Source organism: Mytilus edulis, chromosome 3 (genome assembly GCF_963676685.1).
Source record: "Mytilus edulis chromosome 3, xbMytEdul2.2, whole genome shotgun sequence".
Lineage (NCBI taxonomy): Eukaryota > Metazoa > Mollusca > Bivalvia > Mytilida > Mytilidae > Mytilus > Mytilus edulis.
Genome location: NC_092346.1, coordinates 81,447,127 through 81,472,130, shown reverse-complemented (window position 1 = coordinate 81,472,130; position 25,004 = coordinate 81,447,127). Strand labels below are relative to the sequence as shown.

Here is a 25,004-nt window from a genome sequence, read left to right as displayed (position 1 = left end):
TTTACTACATGTATCACTATTTTCAGTGAAAAGTTTACTTGTTATGTAATTTTTTTGTTGCACCAGTCAAAAACGCTACTTTTTTCTTACATTATTTTATTGCTATCTTAATTCGATGATGGACACCGATTATCCTGTTATAGTGACAGTTTGATATGACTACATTTTCTGGCATGGGTTTATTAACCCCTGTGGATAACATTGAAATTAACTATCTGTAATGTATTTCCATGGAAGTATTATGTCAATATAATACTTCCATGGTATTTCCAAAGGCTTTAATATAAGTTGCATGCTGAGCGGCGGCATCTTCTGTGAACAGCATGAAATATCCAACCGTTTGAAAAGTCGTTGTTTCAAGAATGGATTGCGTCAAGTACTTAGCTGGCCACCCGCTGGTTGATGCTCTGCAGTCACAGATAAGAACGAAAACCAGCAGGGGGTCACTTTAGTTACCATACTTCCATTGTTATGCAATTACAAACTGCCTTTACAAAACGTTCACATTATGGGAAAGAGATAATCTAAAACTAAATTGTATGTAGAGATAAAACAACATGCAATAAGGAATGTGTTGCTAGTCATTCTTGCAGGTTAAAATAAAAGAACAAAAGATTTTTTTCTTTAAAACTCAATGTCGTATTCAGAAACGAACTTTTTATAATAAAGTTAGAGCAACACAACTAATATCAATTTAAAATAAGAGTTTAAACTATTTATTATTGTAACCTTAACCTTTTACCCAAAACGAAATGTTTTATCAAGAAAGTTTAACTGTTTACACAATTCAATCGATATCAAGTTAAAAAAAAAACTCTGTATTTCAATGATTGCTGTTGTTTTTAAATAGAAAAATAGATTGATAGAAACTTTAAAAACCAAAAATGATAACCAAGGCAAGACATACAATTGTAAAAAAAATGTTTCAGCATGCAAGAAAGATTTTTGTCATTAACTTTATTCTAGTCTACAATTTTGGAGAGCGTCAATAGTTGAAGACGCATACATGTAAAAATATACCTAGGTGAGCGACGCAGTCTCTTTTGAGACATGTTTTATTAATCGATCATAAAAGTTGGTTGAAAACTTTACAGTTTACCTGTAGCTAGGGTTCCCATGTATATATAATTTTGATTTTTGAGGATCATATTTAAAGTTCTGTGGTATGCATATTTAGTTACCTGTTTATGAGGGGGGATTCAGCCATAGACCAACGATTTATCTTTTCTTTTCAAGTGGTCTTAATTTCACACTTTTCATTAATCATTATACAAAAGGTCGAAAATACTTAAAAGAAAACTCAAAGCACAAAAAGAGACAGACATAATAGTGATATAAAATGAGAATTGACTGGATCAATGATAGTGCAGGCTTAAATAAAGATATGGCTAAACTTTCGGAGACGAAGTTTTTAGCATGTTTAGTGATTTAAAATGAAAATGGACAGGATGTATAACAGTACTGGCTTAAATAACATGACTCCAAATTAATGTACGAAGAGTCCGTCTATCTGTGTTACATAACGATTTGGCACTGTTGTCTTTCCATTCAAAACATGATGCGCAAAATCCGTACTCAAACGTTTATCTTCAAAGACAAATCCCACTGGAACTAAATATCGGTGAATGATCCTGAATTGATATTTCACTGAAAAGATAAGTTCTGTATCATTTCAAGTTCTTATAAACAATCAAAAGCTGATTAAGCTGTTTAAACGAATGCAATAAGTATTTGTTATATAATACATTTTTTTAGAACCACTCACATACATTATAAGTGGCAATATACATAATCATCCCAATACACCGGATATGAATGCCGGTTGCAATTATTTAACATTGTTTATTATATATGTAAGGGAATTTATAAATTCCAACAAAGTTCAGTGGTTTGTAAGATGATTTTTGTCATAAGTATCTGGAAGCTGGGGCCAAAAGAGGGGTCACTTAAACATGTTAAGTGATAGAAATGTTTCTACATATGTTTCATGATTTATGATGCGTATCTAGAATTCAAATGCAATATTTGATCAAGTGAGTTTTGTCTTGTACATGTATATCTAAAATACAAGCATTTTTTGTTTATGCCAACGCAGGTTTACACGTGCAGTCATGTGGCAAAATGAAAGTTTACTACTCATGCGCCGATTGCACGGCGGATTATGTTACTCAACTGTTTAGACTGTAAACGTGGCATTCTTTTCACATCAGCATCAAGACATGGCGACTTTCAGTTGGAACCGATCTCTCCTTTTCTTCAGTTTCATAGCTCTTTCACTGGTAAGAATTTTAACATTATTTATTTTAAAAAATGCTTTAAGATGAAAGTTTCAGCATATCTTCTTATTAGTATAATTTCGATGGGCTAGCTTTCTGAAATTTTCAAAGTCTGTAAAAAGTTACATTCATTTTGCATACGTTCATGAAAATATGTTAATACTATGCCTACACGGGGTAACTTTAATTGTTTGCTTAAAAACTACGAATATGACAGTCAGATTGAAGGGTTATATAAGTGACAAAGATTCAAATAAAGCTTTCATTGCTTTGCTCCTTATTAGAAACTTTTTTCATACATCAATTATCCCTCTTTTCAATAGGGTACAAGGCCCGGCCTTGTTTGTTTTGTTTCTATTTTACGTCCATTTCACTCGAGTCTCTCACTCTCTCTGTGTTTATGTTTTGGAGTTCCGTGAATAATTGTAAATGCTATCAGTCGACATTAAGCATGTTTACCGGAAGAGTCTACAAGAACCATTATCTGATGATATAAACCAGAGACGTATATATGTCTCTGTATAAACTTTATATTTTTTCTGTACTTTTTTTTAATTCACATTCCCCCGATTGTACGCCTCCATGAACCTCCTACTGCGGAGAAATCTCATTATGATAAATCCTTGTACAACAGCTGAGCTGGAGAGAATTCGTGAATTTTAATCTGGTACTATTACACTATTACATTAGTATTATCCTTTATTGATTAATAATCATTAATGAATTTGTTTTAAATTAACATGTCTGCATATTTAAAGATAATGTTTGTTCAGTACGTGTTTTTTCGTGGAATAAAAATACATCAACAAGTAATTCTGTCTTTCACTGCTGTACTTGTGCACTTTATTTGATTGTTTATTGTTATAATTCAATGTTGACTCTTGTGGTTTATTTTTGAAATATTGTTCATACACACTTGGTGTTTGAAAAACCATGGAAGTATTATTTTGACTTATATAATGTTAAGAAGATAAGACAAAAACATATTGTATATTGACACCTCAGATTGACACATATTAATGAAACATGTTTATAATGTTGTATATTAAGTCGAAAACATTTATACAAAATACACTTACTGGCATATCTATGTTAAGAATTGTATGCATATATGTGACATTTTCAATATTAGCAAATTTTACACGATTAAAAAATGACGTGCACTTACGTCATCCGCGGATATCCGTTTCATAATAGTTTGCTTGAGTAACTTTGCATCGTGGTAATGGCAAAGTCGAAGCTTTTTTGAAAAGCTGAATTAGCTTTGTAAAAAGCTTTATATTGCAAAACTATTAGTTCACTTAACAGCTTGCAGGGTCAAAGCTAATTATGTAAAAATTGTTTTTTTCATTTTTTTAACAAAAAATGAATACTAAATATGTTTAGGCTCACAATTTTTATTTTTTTAGGTGATATATTATAGATACCTTGGAAAGGCATGTTTTTTTTTCTAAATAACCTGCGTTTTTACCTTTTTGTCATTCGATATATATTGGAAAGTGTTTTTGGATTTGTTATCGGTCAACTTTTTCATTCGATTTGTTTATTGATATACTTTTTGTTTGTACGCCTCGGTTGGTTTGTTTGTTTGCTTTTTTGGTGTTAGAAAAGTTTGTCTAGGTACCCTGACGTATTTAATATCGAAATATAGGTATTTAGCGTATTATACTTTGATTATTAAAAAAATATATATAAAAATATTAAGATGGGGTATGGTTGCCAATGAGACAAATCGCAACAAGACACCGAATGACATAGAAGTTAACAATTATAGGTCATCGTACGGCCTTCAACAATAAACAAAACCCATACAGCATAATCAGCTGTAAAAGGACCCGACACTACTCAAACGAAAAAAAAATAACGGCCTGATTTATGTACAAGATAATAAACGAAAAACTTTATATACATCAACGAATGACAACCACTAAATTACAGGCTCTGGACTACAGAATTTATCGAACATAAACTAGTTTTAAGTTGCCAGTAAAGCAGGAATACCAATTATATTATACTAGAGTGTCCCGATTTCAACACTAAATACCATTTTTATCAATATCTCCCCTAATAATAGGCTAAGTTCATGAAGTTATAACAGTATAAACCTTCAATGATAATGTTAATGATGTGTACACGAGTTGGATCTTTTGTGTATATCTATTGCAATATCTGTCAGATTATATTATACTGTATAATGTATGATGATTGTTGCTTATATATTGTGTATGCATTTTTAAAAGTATACTATTATTTTATCTACAATATTTACATGCGCATCCAACAGTGGCAAAATAATGAGTTTATTGATGGTGGCCGCAAAAAAGTACTAGTAGTTAATGGTATCATGTATAACCCCTGTGGGGACTTGATTGCAATAATAAATTTATGATATGATAATATAGTCTGAAGTCAACCAAGCTTTTTATACGACCGCAAAATTCGACCGCAAAATTTTTTTTGTGGTCCGTATAATTATTGGTATCACGTCGTCGTCGTCGTCCGAAGACATTTGGTTTTCGCACAATAACTTTAGTATAAGTAAATAGAAATCTATGAAATTTAAACACAAGGTTTATGACCACAAAAGGAAGGTTGGGATTGATTTTTGGGAGTTTTGGTCCCAACAGATTAGGAATTAGGGTCCAAAATGGTCCAAAATTAAACTTTGTTTGATTTCATCAAAAAAATAATTATTCGGGTTCTTTGATATGCCGAATCTAACCGTGTTTTTAGATTTTTGATTATGGGCCCAGTTTTCAAGTTGGTCCAAATCGGGGTCCAAATTAAACTTTTTTTATTTCAACAAAAATTCAATATATGGGGTTCTTTGATATGCTGAATCTAACCATGTATTTAGATTTTTGATATTTGGGCCTTGTTATCAAATTGGTCCACATTGAGGTCTAAAGGGTCCAAAATTGAACTTTGCTTGATTTCATCAAAAATTGAATTCTTGGGGTTCCTTGATATGCTGAATCTAACCATGTATTTAGATTTTGGATATTGGACCATGATAGGTAAATGTCAATTTAAATTTTTTAAGTTCTTAGACCACATTCATTCTGTGTCAGAAACCTATTCTGTGTCAACTTTTTAATCACAATCCAAATTCAGAGCTGTTCAGGGTTCGACCTCTACGGTCGTATAAAGCTGCGCCCTGCGGAGCATCTTTTTTGGGAGTTTATTCATCAAATAGATTCCAAACACCAACGAAGTTTATCTCTATCATCAGACGAAAATTGTTTAATAGATTAACTAATATTCAATCTGATCTGATATGATCTGAAATCTCTTATCTTGGACTAATGTATTTATCTATTAATCCCAGCTCCTACATTTTAGAAAGAAATCTTGGGACAATTCTGCAACTACAATGCTGTCTTCGTGGACACGCAAGGCGGCTTCTGAGGACTCGTAACGTTATGAAACGAGTTTACAGACAATAAACTCTTTGGTTGCCAAATGTTACGGTCACCTTTGTAATAAGACTTAAAATACTACAGATATTTTTGAAGAAATAAGAAATACTACAAATATTTTTGAAGAAATAAAACTTCTTATTAATATTCAGCATTGCATCACTTTGCGTCCGTCCTCCGTCCGTCCGTTGTCTGTCGTCCGTAAACTAATCTTAAAAAGTATTTCTCCTCTGAAACTGGGTAATGGATTGAAACTAAATTGTACAAGTTTGTGATTTTCATCAAGGTTTTATCAAACAATATGGCCGCTCTTGCTAAAACAGAACATATAGTTCAATCGTCATTGTTGGCTAAAATCTCAAAAACTATAGCAATTGGAGAAAAATTACCAGGGGAAAATAGCAGCATAATAAGCTCTTCCGACCCTTAAAATTTTAACAAAATATGTCTTATTGTTTGAAATTGATTTTGGGCATCTCTTGGCCATTGTTTCAAAAACTATAGGAGCTATGTTAAAATATAAATGCAAAAAATATTCAGCACGACATGTTCTCTCTACCTTGAAACATTTTACAAAAATCTGAAGTTGCTGTATTGAGTTAAAACTAATTAAAAGCTTGGTTAACATTTTGTGAATTCTGCAAAAATAATCAAACGACTAAATGTATCCAACCAGAGCAAACGTGAAAGTCGCTTTACTTATTTTTGAGTTATTGCCCTTGACATATATATTTTCTTTTATTTCCAAATGATGTTTGTTATTGTGAAAACTGTAGGTGCTAGGTTAATAAAAAGGGATAAGGATGACAAAATGTATCTACCCTGATAATTATAGAGTATTTGTTTTGGGGTTATTGCACTTAAATATAATGATTTGCAGCTTTTGACTGTTATTGTGACAAATATAACAGCTATGTAAATTGCAAAAAAAAAAAGATCTTTGGAGTAACTACATATTGAAAAATATACTGTTTGCATTGGAGAGCAAATTGAGCTTTTGTCATCACTTCGCGTCCATCGTCTATTTGTCTTTTAACTGTCGTCTGTCGTCCGGCATCCACATCTTTTCCTTAAAAAATCTTCTCTGAAACTGTTCAATTGTTTGAAACCAAAGTGTGTCTGATTCATCTATCCGGGAGGGCAAGTACACAGTTCGTGTTTGTTTGTCTATGCTGTTTAACCTTGTCTAAAATAGAACATAGGGGTCAAACTACAGGTTTGGCTAGTATTTAAATAATAGTTATAAAACTATAACAATAAGAGAAAATCTGACAGAGTAAAATAGTCAGCACAGTATGTTCTATAAAAAAATTTCGAGTTAGGTTGAAAGTGTAAACCGCAAAAATGACCAGCATGAAAAGATGTATTCACCATGAAAATTGAAAAAAAATATCTAATTACTTGATTTTGAGTTAATGCGTCTGAAATATATTTTTTTCACAATTTTTTGCAGTTATTGGATTTAATCGTGAAAATAGAAGCCAGGTTAAAAGTTTAATTTTCAAAAAAAGACCATGCAGTATCTAACGTGAAAATTTCAACAACAACAAATCTTTCAATCTGTGTGGATTTATTACAACCTGAAATAAATTTTTGTTGTTATCGGCTATTATCATGAAAACTATATGCTGATATTGTGTATTGCAAAATTGATCAGCATGACAATGTCAATCTACTCCGAAAGTTTCATTTTTTTCTGCAGTGTTGGCTGTTATCTATAACAAACTTTAGGAGCAGGTTTCACATGTAAATGGCAAAAGATTTTCCCACAAGGTGATCGATGCAGGCAGAAGTGTGCCTCTTTTTTCCATTTTTTGTTGCATTTTTTGCTGTGTATTTGAAAACAATCATGACTAAAGGAACTCATACATTAGCAATCATACCACATCTTCTTTTTTTATATAGGCTAAGATTAAAAAATAAAATGCAAAATGTTAAACTGTCTTTTTTGACAAGATTTACCTACTTACTCTGAAAGTTTGACAAACTTTTTCAGTTATTTTCCCTGAAACGTTTTTTTCTTCAGTTTTGGCTGTTATTTCAAAAACTATAGGATCTAGTTTAAACAGGTAAATTACAAAAAAAAAAATGATCAACAACACAAATAATTCTTATATGTGTATTATTAAACTGGATATTTTTTCGCCAGGTGAGCTTCCGATGTTTTCTATGGTTCTATTTTAGTATTCGAAGAAATTGTTTCTTTGCTTATACTTCTTTCTTTTTTGAACTTAAGTTTTGCGGAATTAACAGTAGAAACATTGGACAAATGGGTTTTTACTCACATGTGAGTATATTATAATATAATAATATTGTATCATTCTGTTTTGAACTATTTATAAAAAAAAAATCCCCAATGATAATGCATGTAAAGGCATGCCACGTTTAGCGGCGATGAATATGGCGGTTACGATTTTCTACCCTTTATACTACACTACTACACAATTTATTAAGAGAAAAGTGTATAATCAGTGAAATGGTTTTCTATGAATCTGGGTGCCACTATATCTGGTGTAGTCGAAACAGGTTTTTTTCCCGGTAATAAAATTTCTAGCTTATGTTATGAATTCCAATTAATGGCAGAGGTTCACATGAAAACTAAACAAAATGCCATTTGATAAATTTTTATACAGTCCAAGTAGATATTATATGCTCTGTAAACAATCCATTTTTTTAAAATATACACATTTAAACGGTTAATCTGAAATCTTTTTAAAAAAGTCAAACATTAACCAAATGTTGTCTTTTTTTATACCTTGAAATAGTATTTCACATGGTCACATCCATACCATTTTTTTGATAAACCGGATGGTTTTTTTTTTGTATCCTATCGTTTTCAGTTCCTAAAGGGTTTTGTTCCGTTGGCTCCTTCGTAGGAGCATGGAAATATTATATTTTCAATATAATATTTCCATGGTAGGAGTGTGTATTTCTCAAATAGCTGGACAGTGAAGTCTCGATCTGATACCAATGAACGTAATATTTTCTTCCGAATAAACTTTTTCGACAGATGCAGAGACACCATAAAATTTTATTTCAAGTAAAGGGATTTTATTTAGAAGTATGATTCCATGCCAGTAGGGATTTGGTAATAAGTGGTACTTTGCATTCAGCATTTTAAGATTTGCCTTTCAAATCTCTCACCTTATTTACAAAGATTCAAATGTTTATGCTGTTGGTGGTTAGTCACCGCGTCTCGTATTTTTTGCGATATTTATCACTTCTCTAATATTGAGTTTGAAAGAATAAGCATTTTAAGATTTGCCTTTCAAATCTCTCAACTTATTGACAAAGATTCAAATGTTTATGCTGTTGGTGGTTAGTCACCGCGTCTCATATTTTTTGCGATATTTATCACTTCTCTGATATTGAGTTTGAAAGAATATGCAAATAGTAGTTTTTCTGTATTATAGTTTGTTTTTGGCATTTTAATACCATGTCTTCTTGTATTGTTTATAACTTTGATGTATGAAATATACGTAAAAAGTATAGAAACCGTAATTTAAAGGTACATGACGACATACTTTCTTATTTACAGGTTTAGTACTTTCACTTTGCTTTCAGTAACCATGGTTATTGCGTGCATTCTTTTATACGATGCAATTTATGATTTAGATGTCTTTGTGCTATATTTGATCTTTACTTTATAATAACCATCCTTTTTTTCAATTCAGGCTGGTAATTTGACAGTAACAAAGAAAGTGTTCTTCGATGTTTCTATAGATGGCAAACCACAAGGAAGAATAGTGATGGGATTATTTGGAAATACAGTTCCAAAGACAGTAGAAAACTTCGTTGCCTTGACAACACATAGTAAAGGTTACGGATACAAAGGCAGCAAATTTCATCGTGTCATTGAAGATTTTATGATACAGGGTAAAATGATAGATATTATATATACATAGTTTTAAGTAAAATAATCTAACTTACGCATTTAATACCAGAAGAAACATTTGATAAACACAAATTATGGCATTCATAATAAACACATGTCCTATATAAGGCCACACTTAAAAATATTTTGGTTTGCCCAAACCCTACCCAAAGGTTGAGACAGTGGGTAGGTAGGTAGGCATTTTCTTTTTTTTTTTTCAAAAAAAGAAATTGAAGTATCAGATGTTTATAAGTCTTCATGCCTATTTGATTAAAAAAAAACATCTTCAAATCAGGACAATAAAAGAATTTGAGTAGGCAGCTTTTTTCTGGGTAGGTAGCGTTTGGGCAAACAAACCTATTATTTATTATGGCCTAAGCAGACAACGATTTGTTCACTTTTAATTTTTCAACTTATTATTTCTTAAACTTAAATCTACAAATAAATCAACATGACCGGATTTGTCAATGGATTGTTTGTCGGAGTTATTACGCTAAACGGTTACTAAATTATTGGAACTTTACGATATTTACTTACATAGAAAGAAAGAATACAACATAAATGATAAGCTAGATAAGTAAAGATCATGCTTCCAATAAGAAAGCATAATTGATTGCAATAAAGGAAAAATATATAAATATCAAAATGGCATATTTTGCCAAATGAGCGATAAAGGTTCTTAGAAGCATCTTGTTCAAATAGTCATTACTATAAGTCTTGAAATTTACCGAATTTGATTGGATCGCCAAAACCTTGCATGCCTGGCCAACCCATTCTTTACTGTAAAAGAAAGATATTACTTTCATTCCAAAGAAGTTAACACATTTGTAACGGTTTCTTTTTATTTCAGTATACATATTTTTGTTCACAAGGAAATTAACTTTTAAGTTCAGTTTGACAGTTCAATATATTTTTTTTAAAGTTAAAATAATTTAGGGCTATATTTTTATTTATTGGTCCAACAAAGTATAAAATGAAATACTTAAAAATCAACAGACTCCTCCTACAAATGATAGGAAGTTTTCACTTTGCTGGCTGTTTGCACATATATTGAAGATGTGCATGTGGTCAGGGTTTTGATTTTGATCAATTATTGCTGTTTTGGGAGAAAGTTGAACTTTGTTATTTTTGGAGTATCCATTTGTATAAGAGGTAGTCCTACAGTGAACTATAACCTTGTGTGCTCCCATGCTCAACTTTGTGTATTTTAAAAAAAAAATTTGCATCTGCGGGGGCATCATTTGTGTCTCCCAGACGCAATAATATTTCAAAGAAAATCTCACATTACCTTTGTTATAATACAGTTACTTCAGAGTGGAGACTGGAGGGAAAAAAAAAGGGGGGGGCATTTCTTTGTCTAGTTTTAAAATGTGTCCAATGACTCCGCCTGCAACCAAGACGGCTGGCATGGTTTAAAATATAACATAGGGGTAGAAAAATCAAGTTTTGACTATTATTTTGAAAACTGTTATAAATAACGAAAATCCGACTGGCCAGAAATGATCAGAATGTTGAGCTATATTGTCCATTACGTCAAAACTGTCAGAGGAATTCTTATAGGATTTTCTTTTAATTTTTGCCTATTATCTTGAAATTTATAATAATTATAACAGTGAAATTTTAAACTGCAAAAATAATCAGCAAGACAAGATCTACAAATACGTTTAATGGTCGAAATCGTCAGTCAACGCCTTATTAGAATTATTGCCCTTTGATGATGATTTTTACCAAGTATTTGTGTTCTTGTCTTTTATCTTAGAATTGTAATGGATAGATACAAACAAGCAAAAATGATCAGCAAGACAAGATTTCTATTTAGACAATATGAAGAAAATTGTCTGAAACTCCTTACTGGAGTTATTGCCCTTTAAGGACAATTTATACCAATTGTTTTGTGTTTCATCTTGTGTGATAAAGTAATGATAGATAAATAGAAACTTTAAAAAACAAAAATCAAAAATGATCAGCAAGGCAAGATCTACGAAGCCTCTACTTATAAATTCCTTTTATTATTTCTCTCATAAGGATGTTAATTTGGAGGATTGGGTGCTCAATAAACTGGTGCATGTTTTATGAAGAACAGCAATTAACAAGCGTTCCTTTGTTTTGTCAATAAATGTAGTTTCTATGGATATTTAGTAATAAAATCATTTACAATGGGAAAAAAAATCAAAAAAAATCAACAGCTTCAGATATGAAAAAAAGTTGAATTGATCAGAGACATATCATGCTTTACAATCCCTCTAAAATCCCTTTATATTTACATACTATATCTGCTTTAACCAGAGAATTCTTTGATACATTATAGGTGGTGACTATGAACTTGGTACTGGTTACGGCGGAAAGAGTATTTATGGAGAATTTTTCCCAGATGAGAACTTCAATGTCAATCATTATGGACCAGGATGGTTGAGTATGGCAACCATGGGTAAGTGATATGTACTGGGTATCAATCATTACAAAATATAGGTTCGAGATATGTACTGGCATTGGTGAACAATAAAATGTATTCATCATGTATTCATAAAATAAAGAACTGGTCAAAGGTTTAACCACCAAGTTTAAGAGGTGAAACACCGAAACAAAGAAAATAAAAACACCATAAAAGCTTAAAGATGGAAAACGGTGACCAACCTGTTAAAAGTTGCTAAGTACTCGTCTAGTTATATTTAAAAGAGAATAATAGCCAATCGTCGCCCGTTTGAGTAATGTTTTCTTAACGTCCAGTGACAAATATATCATGCATGTTCAAAACGAAAACAAATTGCTGTGATGGAAATGTTTGAGAATTTTTAACAATGGTCCCTACATGAGCTGTTTTCCTTTGATTTACAATAGACATTATATATTTCACGTAATAAACTCCCCCATAGTTTCTATTTGAGTCTAAACTTATCCATTTTCTGACTATTTGTTTTGCATGTTTAAAAGCTTATCCCTTTTTTTCTTTTAAACTTGGTGGTTGTAATTTTCACTTATTCTTTATTTTTGGATTTTATTCCTATAACAATGTCACAACTTTAATATTGTAATCTTGTGTTTAATAAGTTTTATCAATACATATTTTAGTTCACTAGAGCAATACTTCTTTGCAATACGTATGTAAACTTTTAGTACACGAGTGATATTTGGAATGGGTCATTTACGTATATATATACAAACACAATGGGTAACCGTTTGCTAAGCTCAGATTTTGTTTGAAAAATACATATATTCAGTTAACTGTGTATGTGCCATTTTGTTTATTATATCAACTATTTTTAAATCAGTCGCCCATGGAATATGCATTTATATCACATAGATGATTCAAATTTGGATTCATTTATTTTGCAGGTCACATACTTTTTGGTGTGATATCTCTATTTCAAATTTAACAAGCCAATAGGTCCAGTTTTCAGGAAAAATAACAAATCCATGTTAAGTTAATGGGGCTCAGAATTCTGTTAAATTGGGAAGACTGCTGATTTTTTCTTCAGTTATTTTACCAGCTTATGAGTGCAGTAAGTATACAGAGAAGTCTTTTTGCACAGACCAGTTTTCAACACCAGCCGCGACTAGTAGACATACCGAATTGTGGTTTCTTAATGAAGTTAAATTGGGCATAATTTTAGTTTTTCTATGTACATGAATTTTGATGCAATATCACTACAACAATAATAGAGGTGTCTAACATTACTGAAGAATGTTAAGAATCATTACATATATGATCATGACATTGATGGTTTTTGACCGTTTTCCGTGAACTAAATATACAAGAAAGTCACGAGAGTGAAACAAGCACATGATCGAATTTTCAACATTTCATATTTAGTATGCATTAGAAATAATTCTTTTTTAACATGCTAACTGAAAATGTGGCCTGGAAGAAGCACTAAGATATTTAAGCATTAACATGTTGTTTTATAATTTGGTTTAATTTTGCTATTGAAGACAATATTGCAATTGTATTTACATGGTTTGGTAAAAAAAAATGCATATTCATGTATTTCTTTAGTTAAACAACAAATAATGGCTCTTATTTATCCTACTTATTTTATTTTGATATGGAACCACATTTCCCCTCACCCACGTTGTTACCTTCTTTTTTTTTTTTTTAGCCCTGATGGACCTCTCATTCTCGAGTTTAGGATAATTATGTCTGTTTTAATATCGACACATTCTTTATTACATAACTTGTAATTGACAACATTGATAATTTAATTTTACAGGAAAAGATACCAATGGATCCCAGTTTTTCATCACAGCTAAGAAGACCTCGTGGTTAGATGGTAAACATGTTGTTTTTGGAAAAGTCCTTGAAGGAATGAAAGTAGTAAGAAAGATTGAATCTCAGAAAACAGAGGAGGAAAAGCCATTAACTGACATTGTTATTACAGATTGTGGACTTATAACAAAACCATTTAAACCATATGAAGAAACTGCAGAGGGTGTACCAGATACAGTTTAGAGGACCAATATATATACTTCGCAATCTCTCTACAATGTCATAGTTGTTAACTTAAACTTTTGCAGGGATATTTGTATTTTTTTCAGCAAGTAAGCTTCATCTTCATATTCAGAAACAAATACTTACACAATATGGGCGAATTCATACCACAGTGAAAACAAATACTTAATTATATTTGAGAATTCATACATGTATCATAAAACCGATATATTATTCATCAACATCAACAGTAATATAATGAAGAAGTTATATCATTTTTGTATTTTAACTAATTTCTAGATTTTAATCTAGAAGAAAACAATTTTTTGAATTAATAACATTAATTATATGTATATTAAATAAGGGACAAACATTCCTATTTTTCATTTTAACTTGCAAATATTGTAGCATGGTTGTAATTTTTTAAATACTTGTATTATGTGATATGTCTATGCAATGTGTCATAATGAATTTTAAAAGTACAATAAATTACATATTTTGTTATTTCACATATTATTCTATCATTAACTGAAGGAGTATCATTCAAAATGAAAAACAAAGGATATTTGCAGAAAGGTTCATGAAACATCCCCAAAAATGAGACAAATGGAAACAAAGCCAAACCAAAATCCTGAAAAAGTCTAAAAAATAAGGAAGGTGCCTTAATATAAAAAAGAAGATGTGGTATGATTGCCAATGAGACAACTCTCCACAAGAGACCAACACGATACAGAAATTAACAATTACAGGTCACCATACGGTATTCAACAATGAGCAAATCCCATACCGCATAGTCAGCTATAAAAGGCCCCGAAATGACAACGTAAAACCATTCAAAGGAGAAAACTAACTGCCTTATTTATGTACAAAAATGGAAAACAGATATGTAACACATAAACAAACGACAATCACTGAATTACAGGCTCCTGACTTGGGACAGGCACATACATAAGACTACTTTCTTTAAATTTGAAAAAACGCTATAAAGGCATGTACCAAAAGTCGAAGCAAATCTCTTGTTTTAAACTTGCCATGGAAGTTGTTACAAAGGATTAAAATAAACTTATTTTTCATGAAACTTTGGGCAGATAAGCTTGTGGCATAAACAGTCAACGTGGAGATGATTCTAGCCTGTGTAACCTAAACTCAAACATTTATTTTCTTATCGGTCCAAAATCTGGACACAACGCACGTAAATGTAAAAAAATCCAATAATACCTTTGGAGGCAGATAATTATGAAGATAACTTATTTCTATCTAAACTGGCCATAGTGAGATTGTGACACCTCATTAAACAAGGCCTTAGCACCTTTCCAGAACACGTGTGTTTTGTTTGGGTCTTGTTGCATAATCCTTGGTTTTATGTTTATTGCTGTTTGTCTTTTGGCTATGGTATTTTCTGTTCTTTTTACTTATGGATTTTGATTTTCTCGTGTTAACTTCCTCCCTTTTTTACAATTAACTGCTAAAGTATAGCTTAGCCTCTAAAATAAAGAAGATGTGGTATGATTTCCAATGAGACAACTCTCCAAAAAATACCAAATGACAGAGAAATTAACACCGTACGGCCTTCAATAACGAGCAAATACTACATAGTCCGCTATGAAAGACCCCAAAATAACAAATGTAAAACAACTCAAACGAGAAATCCAAGTCTAATTCATGTACAAAATAATGAACGAAAAACAAATATGTTAAACAGCAACAAACGACAACCACTGAATTACAGGCTCCTGACTTGGGATTGGCGCATACAGAATACGGCGAGGTCTAAAATCGTTTGAATGTACCAACACTTCCATAACCTAAGACAGTGGTGTAACAGTACAACATAAAGAACAAACTATTTAAATCAGTTGAGAAGGATGGATACAAATAGAAATACATCTTAAAAAATCACAGAGTGGGTGTGGACAGGTACTGATACATCCACATAAGAAATAGACACTAAATACCGATCTGATTTTTATATTTTCTTTATGTTATAATTGAGATTACTCGCAGTTCTTGACAGCTAGTTCAAAGCCACTAACACTTAATAAAAAGCCTTGGTTTGAAGCTTAATCTTTTAAATATGGCTTTTATTGGGCGCTTCCAAACATTGGTATATCCACGGTCACGAGAACCCCAGGCTAAGAAAACTAGGAAACCAACAGGAGTATCTATTTACCAAGGACCTGGTGGAAGCATTCATCAAATATGACAGCTATATATGCAGATTGAATTTGGATCTAATTTTCCAGATGGAAACTCTTTTAAATATTACTTTAAAAACAGACAGTTATAGTTGTATTTCAGTAATAGTATTGTACATGTGCCGAATTTATAGGGTGAATCATGCAATCTATTGAAATGTAACCACTTAACGATATTTGGGTGCTACGAGCTATTTCCATTACTTATAATTGTTCTTCTTCGGCGATATCCGTTTTGTTTTCTTGTTTTTTTGAAGTTCTCTGAAACCGACTATATTCAAACAATTTTTGGCTGGACGATTTTTGGGTATCTAGTATAAAGATTGTCACGACCAATCGACCAACATGCCGATCGTTACTGAAATAAGTGTGCATCCACTTTAACTTATGGGGTACCAACTTTTGTAGATGGGTATAGGTAAACCATTATTTCAAATGTTCAACGGAAGGAAAATTGCCATATAAACTTGTATGCTTCACTTTCGAAAACACTTTTTATGCACGAGACAAGGGCGAATTTAGGGGGATCATGGTTCCCAGTACCCTGCATCGTTGTCAATATAGTAGAATTGTGTGCGACTGTCATACAAGTGAGAGGTTTAGCTAGCTATAAAACCAGGTTCAATCCACCAATTTATACATAAGAAAATGCCTGTACCAAGTTATGACAGTTGTTATCCATTCGTTTGATGTATTTGAGCTTATGATTTTGCCATTTGATTAGGGACTTTCCGTTATGAATTTTTCTCGGAGTTCAGTATTTTTGTGATTTTACTTTTTATAGATCTACATGTATGGTTAATTTAGAGTGTTTATCTGATCCATTCCAAACTGTCTACTTCGGGGCCCGCCCCTTTCAAAATCCTGGATCCAGATCATGAAGGTTTCCAAATCATCATTCGTGTTAACCTTGGTCCAGACAAGCCACATGATTTGAGCGATGTAAAAATAGAATAAACAACTGTGTCATGAGCGCATGATACTCCCGCCGTATTATCAACGAATAAAGTTCAATTACTTCTCAATGTCATATTTGAAATTTACGAAAATCAAAAGGGAGCTTACATCTTTATATAACCAGATGCTCCGCAGGGCGTAGCTTTATACGACCGCAGAGATTGAACCCTGAACGGTTGGGGCAAGTATGGACACAACATTCAAGCTGGATTCAGCTCTAAATTTGGATTGTGATTAAATAGTTGACACAGCATAGGTTTCTGACACAGAATGAATGTGTTCTAATGAACTTAAAATTTTTGTTTTCTCTTAGAGCAATTCACTATGCTGTTGAATATTAATCCTCTCAAAAAAATGTTTGAAGAAATTTTCTTTTTTATTTATGAAATTTCAAATGAGAAAAATTGAACCAATTTTTTTAATCACATCCCCCTTTCCCTTATTCCAAAACTAATCTCAATTAAAATTTCTAATGGAGTTTGCAACAATAACTACTCATTTAAATACATCATAAAATATTAAGATGTAAAAAAACTGCTTGTTATCACTGAATGGTAAAGATTATTTTAATTTATCAGTTGGTAGTAAAAAGTGAATATACATTGTATATTGTATATAACAAATATTTAAGTTGATTCTGGACAAAGAAAGATAACTCCAATTAAAAAAAAATCTTGCTATTGCACAATATTTTGCAATTAGATATTTCTTGCTTACTATTCTGGACAAAGAAAGATAACTCTAATTAAAAAAAAAATTGCTATTTCACAAAATTGTGCAATTAGATATTTCTTGCCATTGCGCAATACTGTGCAATTGAAAAGACTTGCTATTGCACAATACTTAATATAATAATTTTAGATCCTGATTTGGACCAACTTGAAAACTGGGCCCATAATAAAAAATCTAAGTACATTTTTGGATTCAGCATATCAAAGAACCCCAAGATTTCAATTTTTGTTAAAATCAGACTAAGTTTAATTTTGGACCCTTTGGACTTTAGTGTAGACCAATTTGAAAACAGGACCAAAAATGAAGAATCTTCATACACAGTTAGATTTGGTATATCAAAGAACCCCATTTATTCAATTTTTGATGAAATCAAACAAAGTTTAATTTTGGACCCCGATTTGGACCAACTTGAAAACTGGGCCAATAATCAAGAATCTAAGTACATTTGTAGATTCAGCATATCAAAGAACCTAACTGATTCATTTTTTGTCAAAATCAAACTAAGTTTAATTTTGGACCCTTTGGACCTTAATGTAGACCAATTTGAAAACGGGACCAAAAGTTAAGAATCTACATACACAGTCATGACATTAGATTCGGCATATCAAAGAACCCCAATTATTCAATTTTGATGAAATCAAACAAAGTTTAATTTTGGACCCTTTGGGCCCCTTATTCTGTTGGGACCAAAACTCCCAAAATCAATACCAACCTTCCTTTTATGGTCATAAACCTTGTGTTTAAATTTCATAGATTTCTATTTACTTATACTAACGTTATGGTGCGAAAACCAAGAAAAATGCTTATTTGGGTCCCTTTTTGGCCCCTAATTCCTAAACTGTTGGGACCTAAACTCCCAAAATCTATACCAACCTTCCTTTTGTAGTCATTAACATTGTGTTTAAATTTCATTGATTTCTATTTACATAAACTAAAGTTATTGTGCGAAAATCAAGAATAATGCTTATTTGGGCCCTTTTTTGGCCCCTAATTCCTAAACTGTTGAAACCAAAACTCCCAAAATCAATCCCAACCGTTCTTTTGTGGTCATAAACCTTGTGTCAAAATTTCATAGATTTCTATTAACTTAAACTAAAGTTATAGTGCGAAAACCAAGAAAATGCTTATTTGGGCCCTTTTTGGCCCCTTATTCCTAAAATGTTGGGACCAAAACTCCCAAAATCAATACCAACCTTCCTTTTGTGGTCATAAACCTTGTGTTAAAATTTCATAGATTTCCATTCACTTTTACTAAAGTTAGAGTGCGAAAACTAAAAGTATTCGGACGACGACGACGACGACGACGACGCAGACGACGACGCAAACGTGATAGCAATATACGACGAAATTTTTTTCAAATTTTGCGGTGGTATAAAAACAATTCACCAGAGTTTCATTTGTTAATATTGAAACTAATTAAGAGAATTGCTGAAAGAACTTTTGAGTTATTGTCCAAAAAATGGAAAATCCCCCTTTTTATGCGACCGCAAAAATTGAATTTTTTTGGTCGTATATTTTTTTTTTTTAATTTATCATATTTTAATGAAATCTGTACATTTGTTAGTTTAAAACATCAAGTACCGGTACCTTATCCCGACCTCGTTAACATTAGTAAATATCATATTTATATAGTTGTTAGTATTTGTTAGTATTATACATTCAATTTTCAATATTTGGAAAAAAATTAAAAAAATATACCATGTCAGTAATTTCAAAAAGAAAGAAGTTTACTATTAAGATTTTCAAACATAATTATCTGTAAACAAATGCCCAGGTTTAGAAAAAATATATATATATATTGTTTTTTGTATTAAATTTCTTTTTTTCTTGTTTGCACATAAACATAATAAGTTACACACTTTTGTACGCATAATAGTTATATACACTAAAAAGAAGATATATAATATATTATTTAATAGACACAGCAGTTTTAGTTTGATACATTGCAGATAATGATTGAAATATATACATTATATGTGGAGTCTATTTGGTTTTTGTTTTTTGTTTTTGTGATAATAAAGGAGTCCAGGGGTTCCAGCAGTTTTCTGCCCTACTGAGTAATTTATTTTTATAGAATATATTTTTTTCTATTAATAAGTTTTCCTTCAAATAATTTTTAAGTGCTATTATATTGGTTTGTTCCATAGCTAATTTGCTTCTATAAATGTAGAATTTTGTTAACAGAAGTATTATGTTTCTTATATCATTTTTATCGGTTTTTGTTAAAATACCAAATAAAACCAAATCAATATTTAAAGTTAGTTCTATTTCTGTCTTCTCAAATATCCAGGAGTCAAGGTCTTCCCATAATTTTGATATATATGGACACGTCCAGAATATATGTTCTATTGTTTCGACCCCTCCGCACCCAAAACTACAAATATTTGTATCTTTAATTTTTATTTTAAGGAGAAGTTCATTGGTGCCTAAAATTCGATGTATTATTCTATATTGAAACCACTGCAATTTTGAATTTTTTGTAATATAAAAGGGCAATACATGGATATTTTTCCAATTGAAGTTCGCATTGAGAATTAATGACCATTTTTGTTCATATTTTTGTTTAGGATTTGACTTTTTACCATTCAAAATATTATACATATCTTTTGAACCTTTCTGGGATTTAAAAAAAACCTTTAATACTGAGGGCAAAACTGGACCGTTTTCTCTCTTTAAGACATTTGGACATTTTTGATATTCTTTTAAATACTTTTTTATTGACAAAATTAGGCCTTGATATGTGAGAAAATTAGTTTTAATATTGTATACATTATTAAAGTGATCAAAAGTCATAAAGTTTCCATCTTCCTGTAACAAGTCATTGATCAGCCAAACCCCTTTTTTTGTCCTATCTTTATATAATACTGAATGGTTACCAATCTTTATTCCATCATTCTTCCATAAAGGGCATGTTTTAATTTGAGAGTTATTTTGTACATTTTGAAGATCTTGCCAAGCATCAAATACTTCTTTCCAAAATGGATTATTCAACTTTTTATAAGGACCAAGAAATTGCATTTCCAAAAACTTCAGATTTTCTGAAAAGAGGAATAGTTTTACTAGTTTTGAATTATTTCTATTTATTCTTCTTATCCAGGTTAGTTTAAGACCTTTTATGTAGTTTTCAATATTAATCATTTTTAGTCCTCCTAAACAGTGCGGTTTGGATAAGGTGTCTCTATTGACTTTATCTGGTTTGTTATCCCAAATAAAGGAAAATATTTTTTCAGTAAAATGTTTAAGCTTTGTGCTATTTGGACTAGGTATGGACAGGAATAGATGGTTTAATTTTGATATTATAAGTGTTTTTATCACTGTTATTTTTCCAATTGGTGAGAGTATTTGATTAGTCCAAGTTTTTATAATGTTTTCAATTTCTTTCAACCTGGGGTTATAGTTTAAATTTTCAATTTCACTAATATCCACTGAGAAATTTATCCCAAGAAGTGTAAATCTGCTGGAACCCCATTCCAATCCCCACTTAACACACATAGTTTCTTGGCTAAACTTTTTCTTCCTAATCCAAACAACCTTGGTCTTGTCTAAGTTTATATTAAGACCTGATAAATCTGCATATTTATCTAGAGTACGGAGAGATGCATCCAAAGATTCAGGTGATCCATCAAGTATAAGAGAGGTATCATCTGCATATTGTGAGATGAGATACTCTGAGTCATCTATAGTGATTCCTTTAACTTTGTCATTATTTCGTATAAGTATACCAAGTATTTCTGCGCATAGTAAAAATATATAAGGTGATTGGGGATCCCCTTGTCGGCAGCCCCTCTGAATCTCAAAAAAATCTGAGAGATGGCAATTTTGAGTTACTGCAGATTGAGTTTTGGTATAAAAAGTAGTGATCCAATGTTTAATAGAAGGTCCAAAATTAAAAAAGTCTAAAACACTTTCAATAAAACTCCAAGAAATTGAATCAAATGCCTTTTCAAAATTTTGGTCGTATATTGGTATCACGTTGGCGTCGTCGTCCGCGTCGTCGTTGTCGTCCGAAGACATTTGGTTTTCGCACTATAACTTTAGTATAAGTAAATAGAAATCTAGGAAATTTTAACACAAGGTTTATGACCACAAAAGGAAGGTTGGAATTGATTTTGGGAGTTTTGGTCCCAACAGTTTAGGAATTAGGGTCCATAAAGGGCCCTAATAAGCATTTTCTTGGTTTTCGCACTATAACTTTAGTTTAAGTACATATATATCTATGAAATTTTGACACAAGGTTTATGACCACAAAAGGAAGGTTGGGATTGATTTTCGGTCCCGTTATCAAATTGGTCTAGATCTACATTAAGGTCCAAAGGGTCCAAATTAAACTTAAGTTGATTTTAACAAAAATTGAATCCTTGTGGTTCTTTGATATGCTGAATCTAAAAATGTACTTAGATTTGTGATTATTGGTCCAGTTTTCAAGTTGGTCTAAATCGGGGTCCAAAATCAAACTTTGTATCAAAAATTGAATAATTGGGGTTCTTTGATATGCCAGGTCTAACTGTGTATGTAGATTCATAATTTTTGGTCCCGTTTTCAAATTGGTCTACATTAAAGTTCAAAGGGTCCAAAATTAAACTAAGTTTGATTTTAAAAAAAATTGAATTCTTGGGCTTTTTTGATATGCTGAATCTAAACATGTACTTAGATTTTTGATTATGGACCCAGTTTTCAAGTTGGTCCAAATCAGGATCCAAAATTATTAAATTAAGTATTGTGCAATAGCAAGAAATTTTAAATTGCACAGTATTCAGCAAAAGCAAGAAATCTTCAATTGCACAGTATTGTGCAATAGCAAGAAATTTTCAATTGCACAGTATTGCACAATAGCAAGAAATCTTCAATTGCACAGTATTGTGCAATAGCAAGTTTTTTCAATTGCACAGTATTGCGCAATAGCAAGAAATATCTAATTGCACAATATTGCGCAATAGCAAGAAATTTTCAATTGGAGTTATCTTTCTTTGTTCAGAATAGTAGTTGAATCAACTTAAATCATTGTTTTATACAATATACAATGTATATTAACTTTTACTACCAACTGATAAATTAAAACAATATTTACCATTCATTGATAACAACCACTTTTTTACATTTCAATATTTTATGATGTATTTAAATGAGTAGTTATTGTTGCAAACTCCATTAGAAATTTGAAATGAGATCAGTTTTGGAATAAGGGAAAGGGGGATGTGAAAAAAAAATTGGGGGGGGGGGTCAATTTTTCTCATTTCAGATTTCATAAATAAAAAGAAAATTTCTTCAAACATTTTTTTGAGAGGATTAATATTCAACAGCATATTGAATTGCTCAAAGGCAAATAAAATAAATTTAAGTTCATTAGACCATATTCATTCTGTGTCAGAAACCTATGCTGTGTCAACTATTTAATCACAATCCAAATTTAGAGCTGAATCCAGCTGAATGTTGTGTCCCAACCAACCGTTCAGGGTTCAAGCTATGCGGTCGTATAAAGCTGCGCCCTGCGGAGCATCTGGTTTAATGAATAAAATCCCATGAATTTCATGTAAAATGTAAAATTTATAAAATTCTAAAGGTAGCTTACATCAATATATATAAACAATTCAGTTCATGGGAACTGCTGAAGGATTTTTGAGTTATTGTCATAATTGTCCGAAAATTCCCCTTTTTTATGATTAAAACCCTGCAACTCTGAAACGTAAAATCGAAAATTTATAAAAATCGAAATGGAGCTCATGTCAATAAACATAAACAATTTAACAAAATTTCTTGGAAATTGGTGAAAGCATTCTTGAGTAATTGTTCGAAATCTGGAAAATCCCCCCCCCCCCCCCCCCTTTTTAGCTCACCTGGCCCAAAGGGCCAAGTGAGCTTTTCTCATCACTTTGCGTCCAGCGTCCGTCGTCGTTAACTTTTTCAAAAATTTTCTTCTCTGAAACTACTGGGCTAAATTAAACTAAACTTGGACACAATCATCATTGGGGTATCTAGTTTAATAAAGGGCTGCGCTTTAGCACATGATAAAAATGGCAAAAAAGACTACAATGACAATGAGGAGCAGCAAGAAGATAACAGGGAAAGTGAAGATGGTGAAAGTGACTCTACTGAAAGTTATTATCTAAATGAGGAAGTAGGTGATGAAAGTAAGGATTTCATTGACGACAGGCATATAAAAATGGCAAAAAAGACTACAATGACAATGAGGAGCAGCAAGAAGATAACAGGGAAAGTGAAGATGGTGAAAGTGACTCTACTGAAAGTTATGATCTAAATGAGGAAGTAGGTGATGAAAGTAAGGATTTCATTGATGATGAAGATAAAGATTTCATTGATGATGAGGAGGCCTCTTCTGAGAATGAAAATGAGGATTTTTCTGATGATGAGGACAGTGATTACGGTGAAGAAGACACTGATGATTAAACCTAGTTCAGCTTTTCAATATTTAGCATAAAAAACAAATATCATTAACATTGGCATATAACATAGAAGTCTTCAATGCAATATAAGGAAAGTGATATATGATAATGGGTTTTAGTAATTCTATGGCTGATTTCCAAATTTTATAGTAGTTTGAAAGAAGGTAATTTTCTTGGGGTATATTGCTCATAGTTAGATTCTGTTGAACACAGTAAGGAATCCATACTAAATTATACAAAGATGTATGCAAAAATTATTCAAATGGTGCTTAATATGGTGGATAATGATTATTACCTTTTTATTGTTTAGAATATTCACAAGATGATCATATTGATAAATGTTTAGGAGACTTGTTTTCCTTATTTTTTTCATAAAATGACATCCTTTAACATTTAAGGAATATTTCGTCGCATGTTAGGATTTTCATGTTGTCACTTGTTCACTTATTATGTGCTATTGTAGACTAGTTATGTTTTATAACATTTTTTATTGCGCTCAACCCTTCCACCGAAACCGAACTCTATAAAAAAGCTTCAATGCTAAGGTATCATTTGTGATTTCAATTGCAACCAATTTTAACAAGAGTAAAACATCCTATATGCAAAAACAGTATTTGATTTTTATCCATAGCTTAGATAGTAAAAATGTTATCATAAAATGATATATGCCTCAGGGAACCGTAAGTATCTCAGGGACTGCTAATGTGCTTTCATCCTTGCAACC

At 31.6% G+C, this 25,004-nt stretch overlaps 1 protein-coding gene across 1 annotated transcript; it reads left to right on the top strand.

Moving 5' to 3' along the window:
• The first annotated feature begins 1,877 nt into the window (after positions 1-1,877).
• On the top strand, positions 1,878-14,499 carry LOC139514524 (peptidyl-prolyl cis-trans isomerase B-like). Its single transcript, XM_071303883.1, has 4 exons — positions 1,878-2,279; positions 9,370-9,571; positions 11,878-11,997; positions 13,778-14,499. Exons 1-4 carry the CDS (start codon positions 2,220-2,222, stop codon positions 14,014-14,016), a joined length of 621 nt encoding a protein of 206 aa, XP_071159984.1. The 5' UTR covers positions 1,878-2,219; the 3' UTR covers positions 14,017-14,499.
• Positions 14,500-25,004: the final 10,505 nt, after the last annotated feature.

What these genes read in the sequence shown, in the direction of transcription:
- LOC139514524 (XM_071303883.1), top strand. Translation starts at nt 2,220, where the DNA reads ATGGCGACTTTCAGTTGGAACCGATCTCTCCTTTTCTTCAGTTTCATA. An exon ending in GTTTCATAGCTCTTTCACTG is followed by an intron (nt 2,280 to 9,369) that starts GTAAGAATTTTA and finishes TTTTCAATTCAG; the next exon opens with GCTGGTAATTTGACAGTAAC. An exon ending in TGAAGATTTTATGATACAGG is followed by an intron (nt 9,572 to 11,877) that starts GTAAAATGATAG and finishes GATACATTATAG; the next exon opens with GTGGTGACTATGAACTTGGT.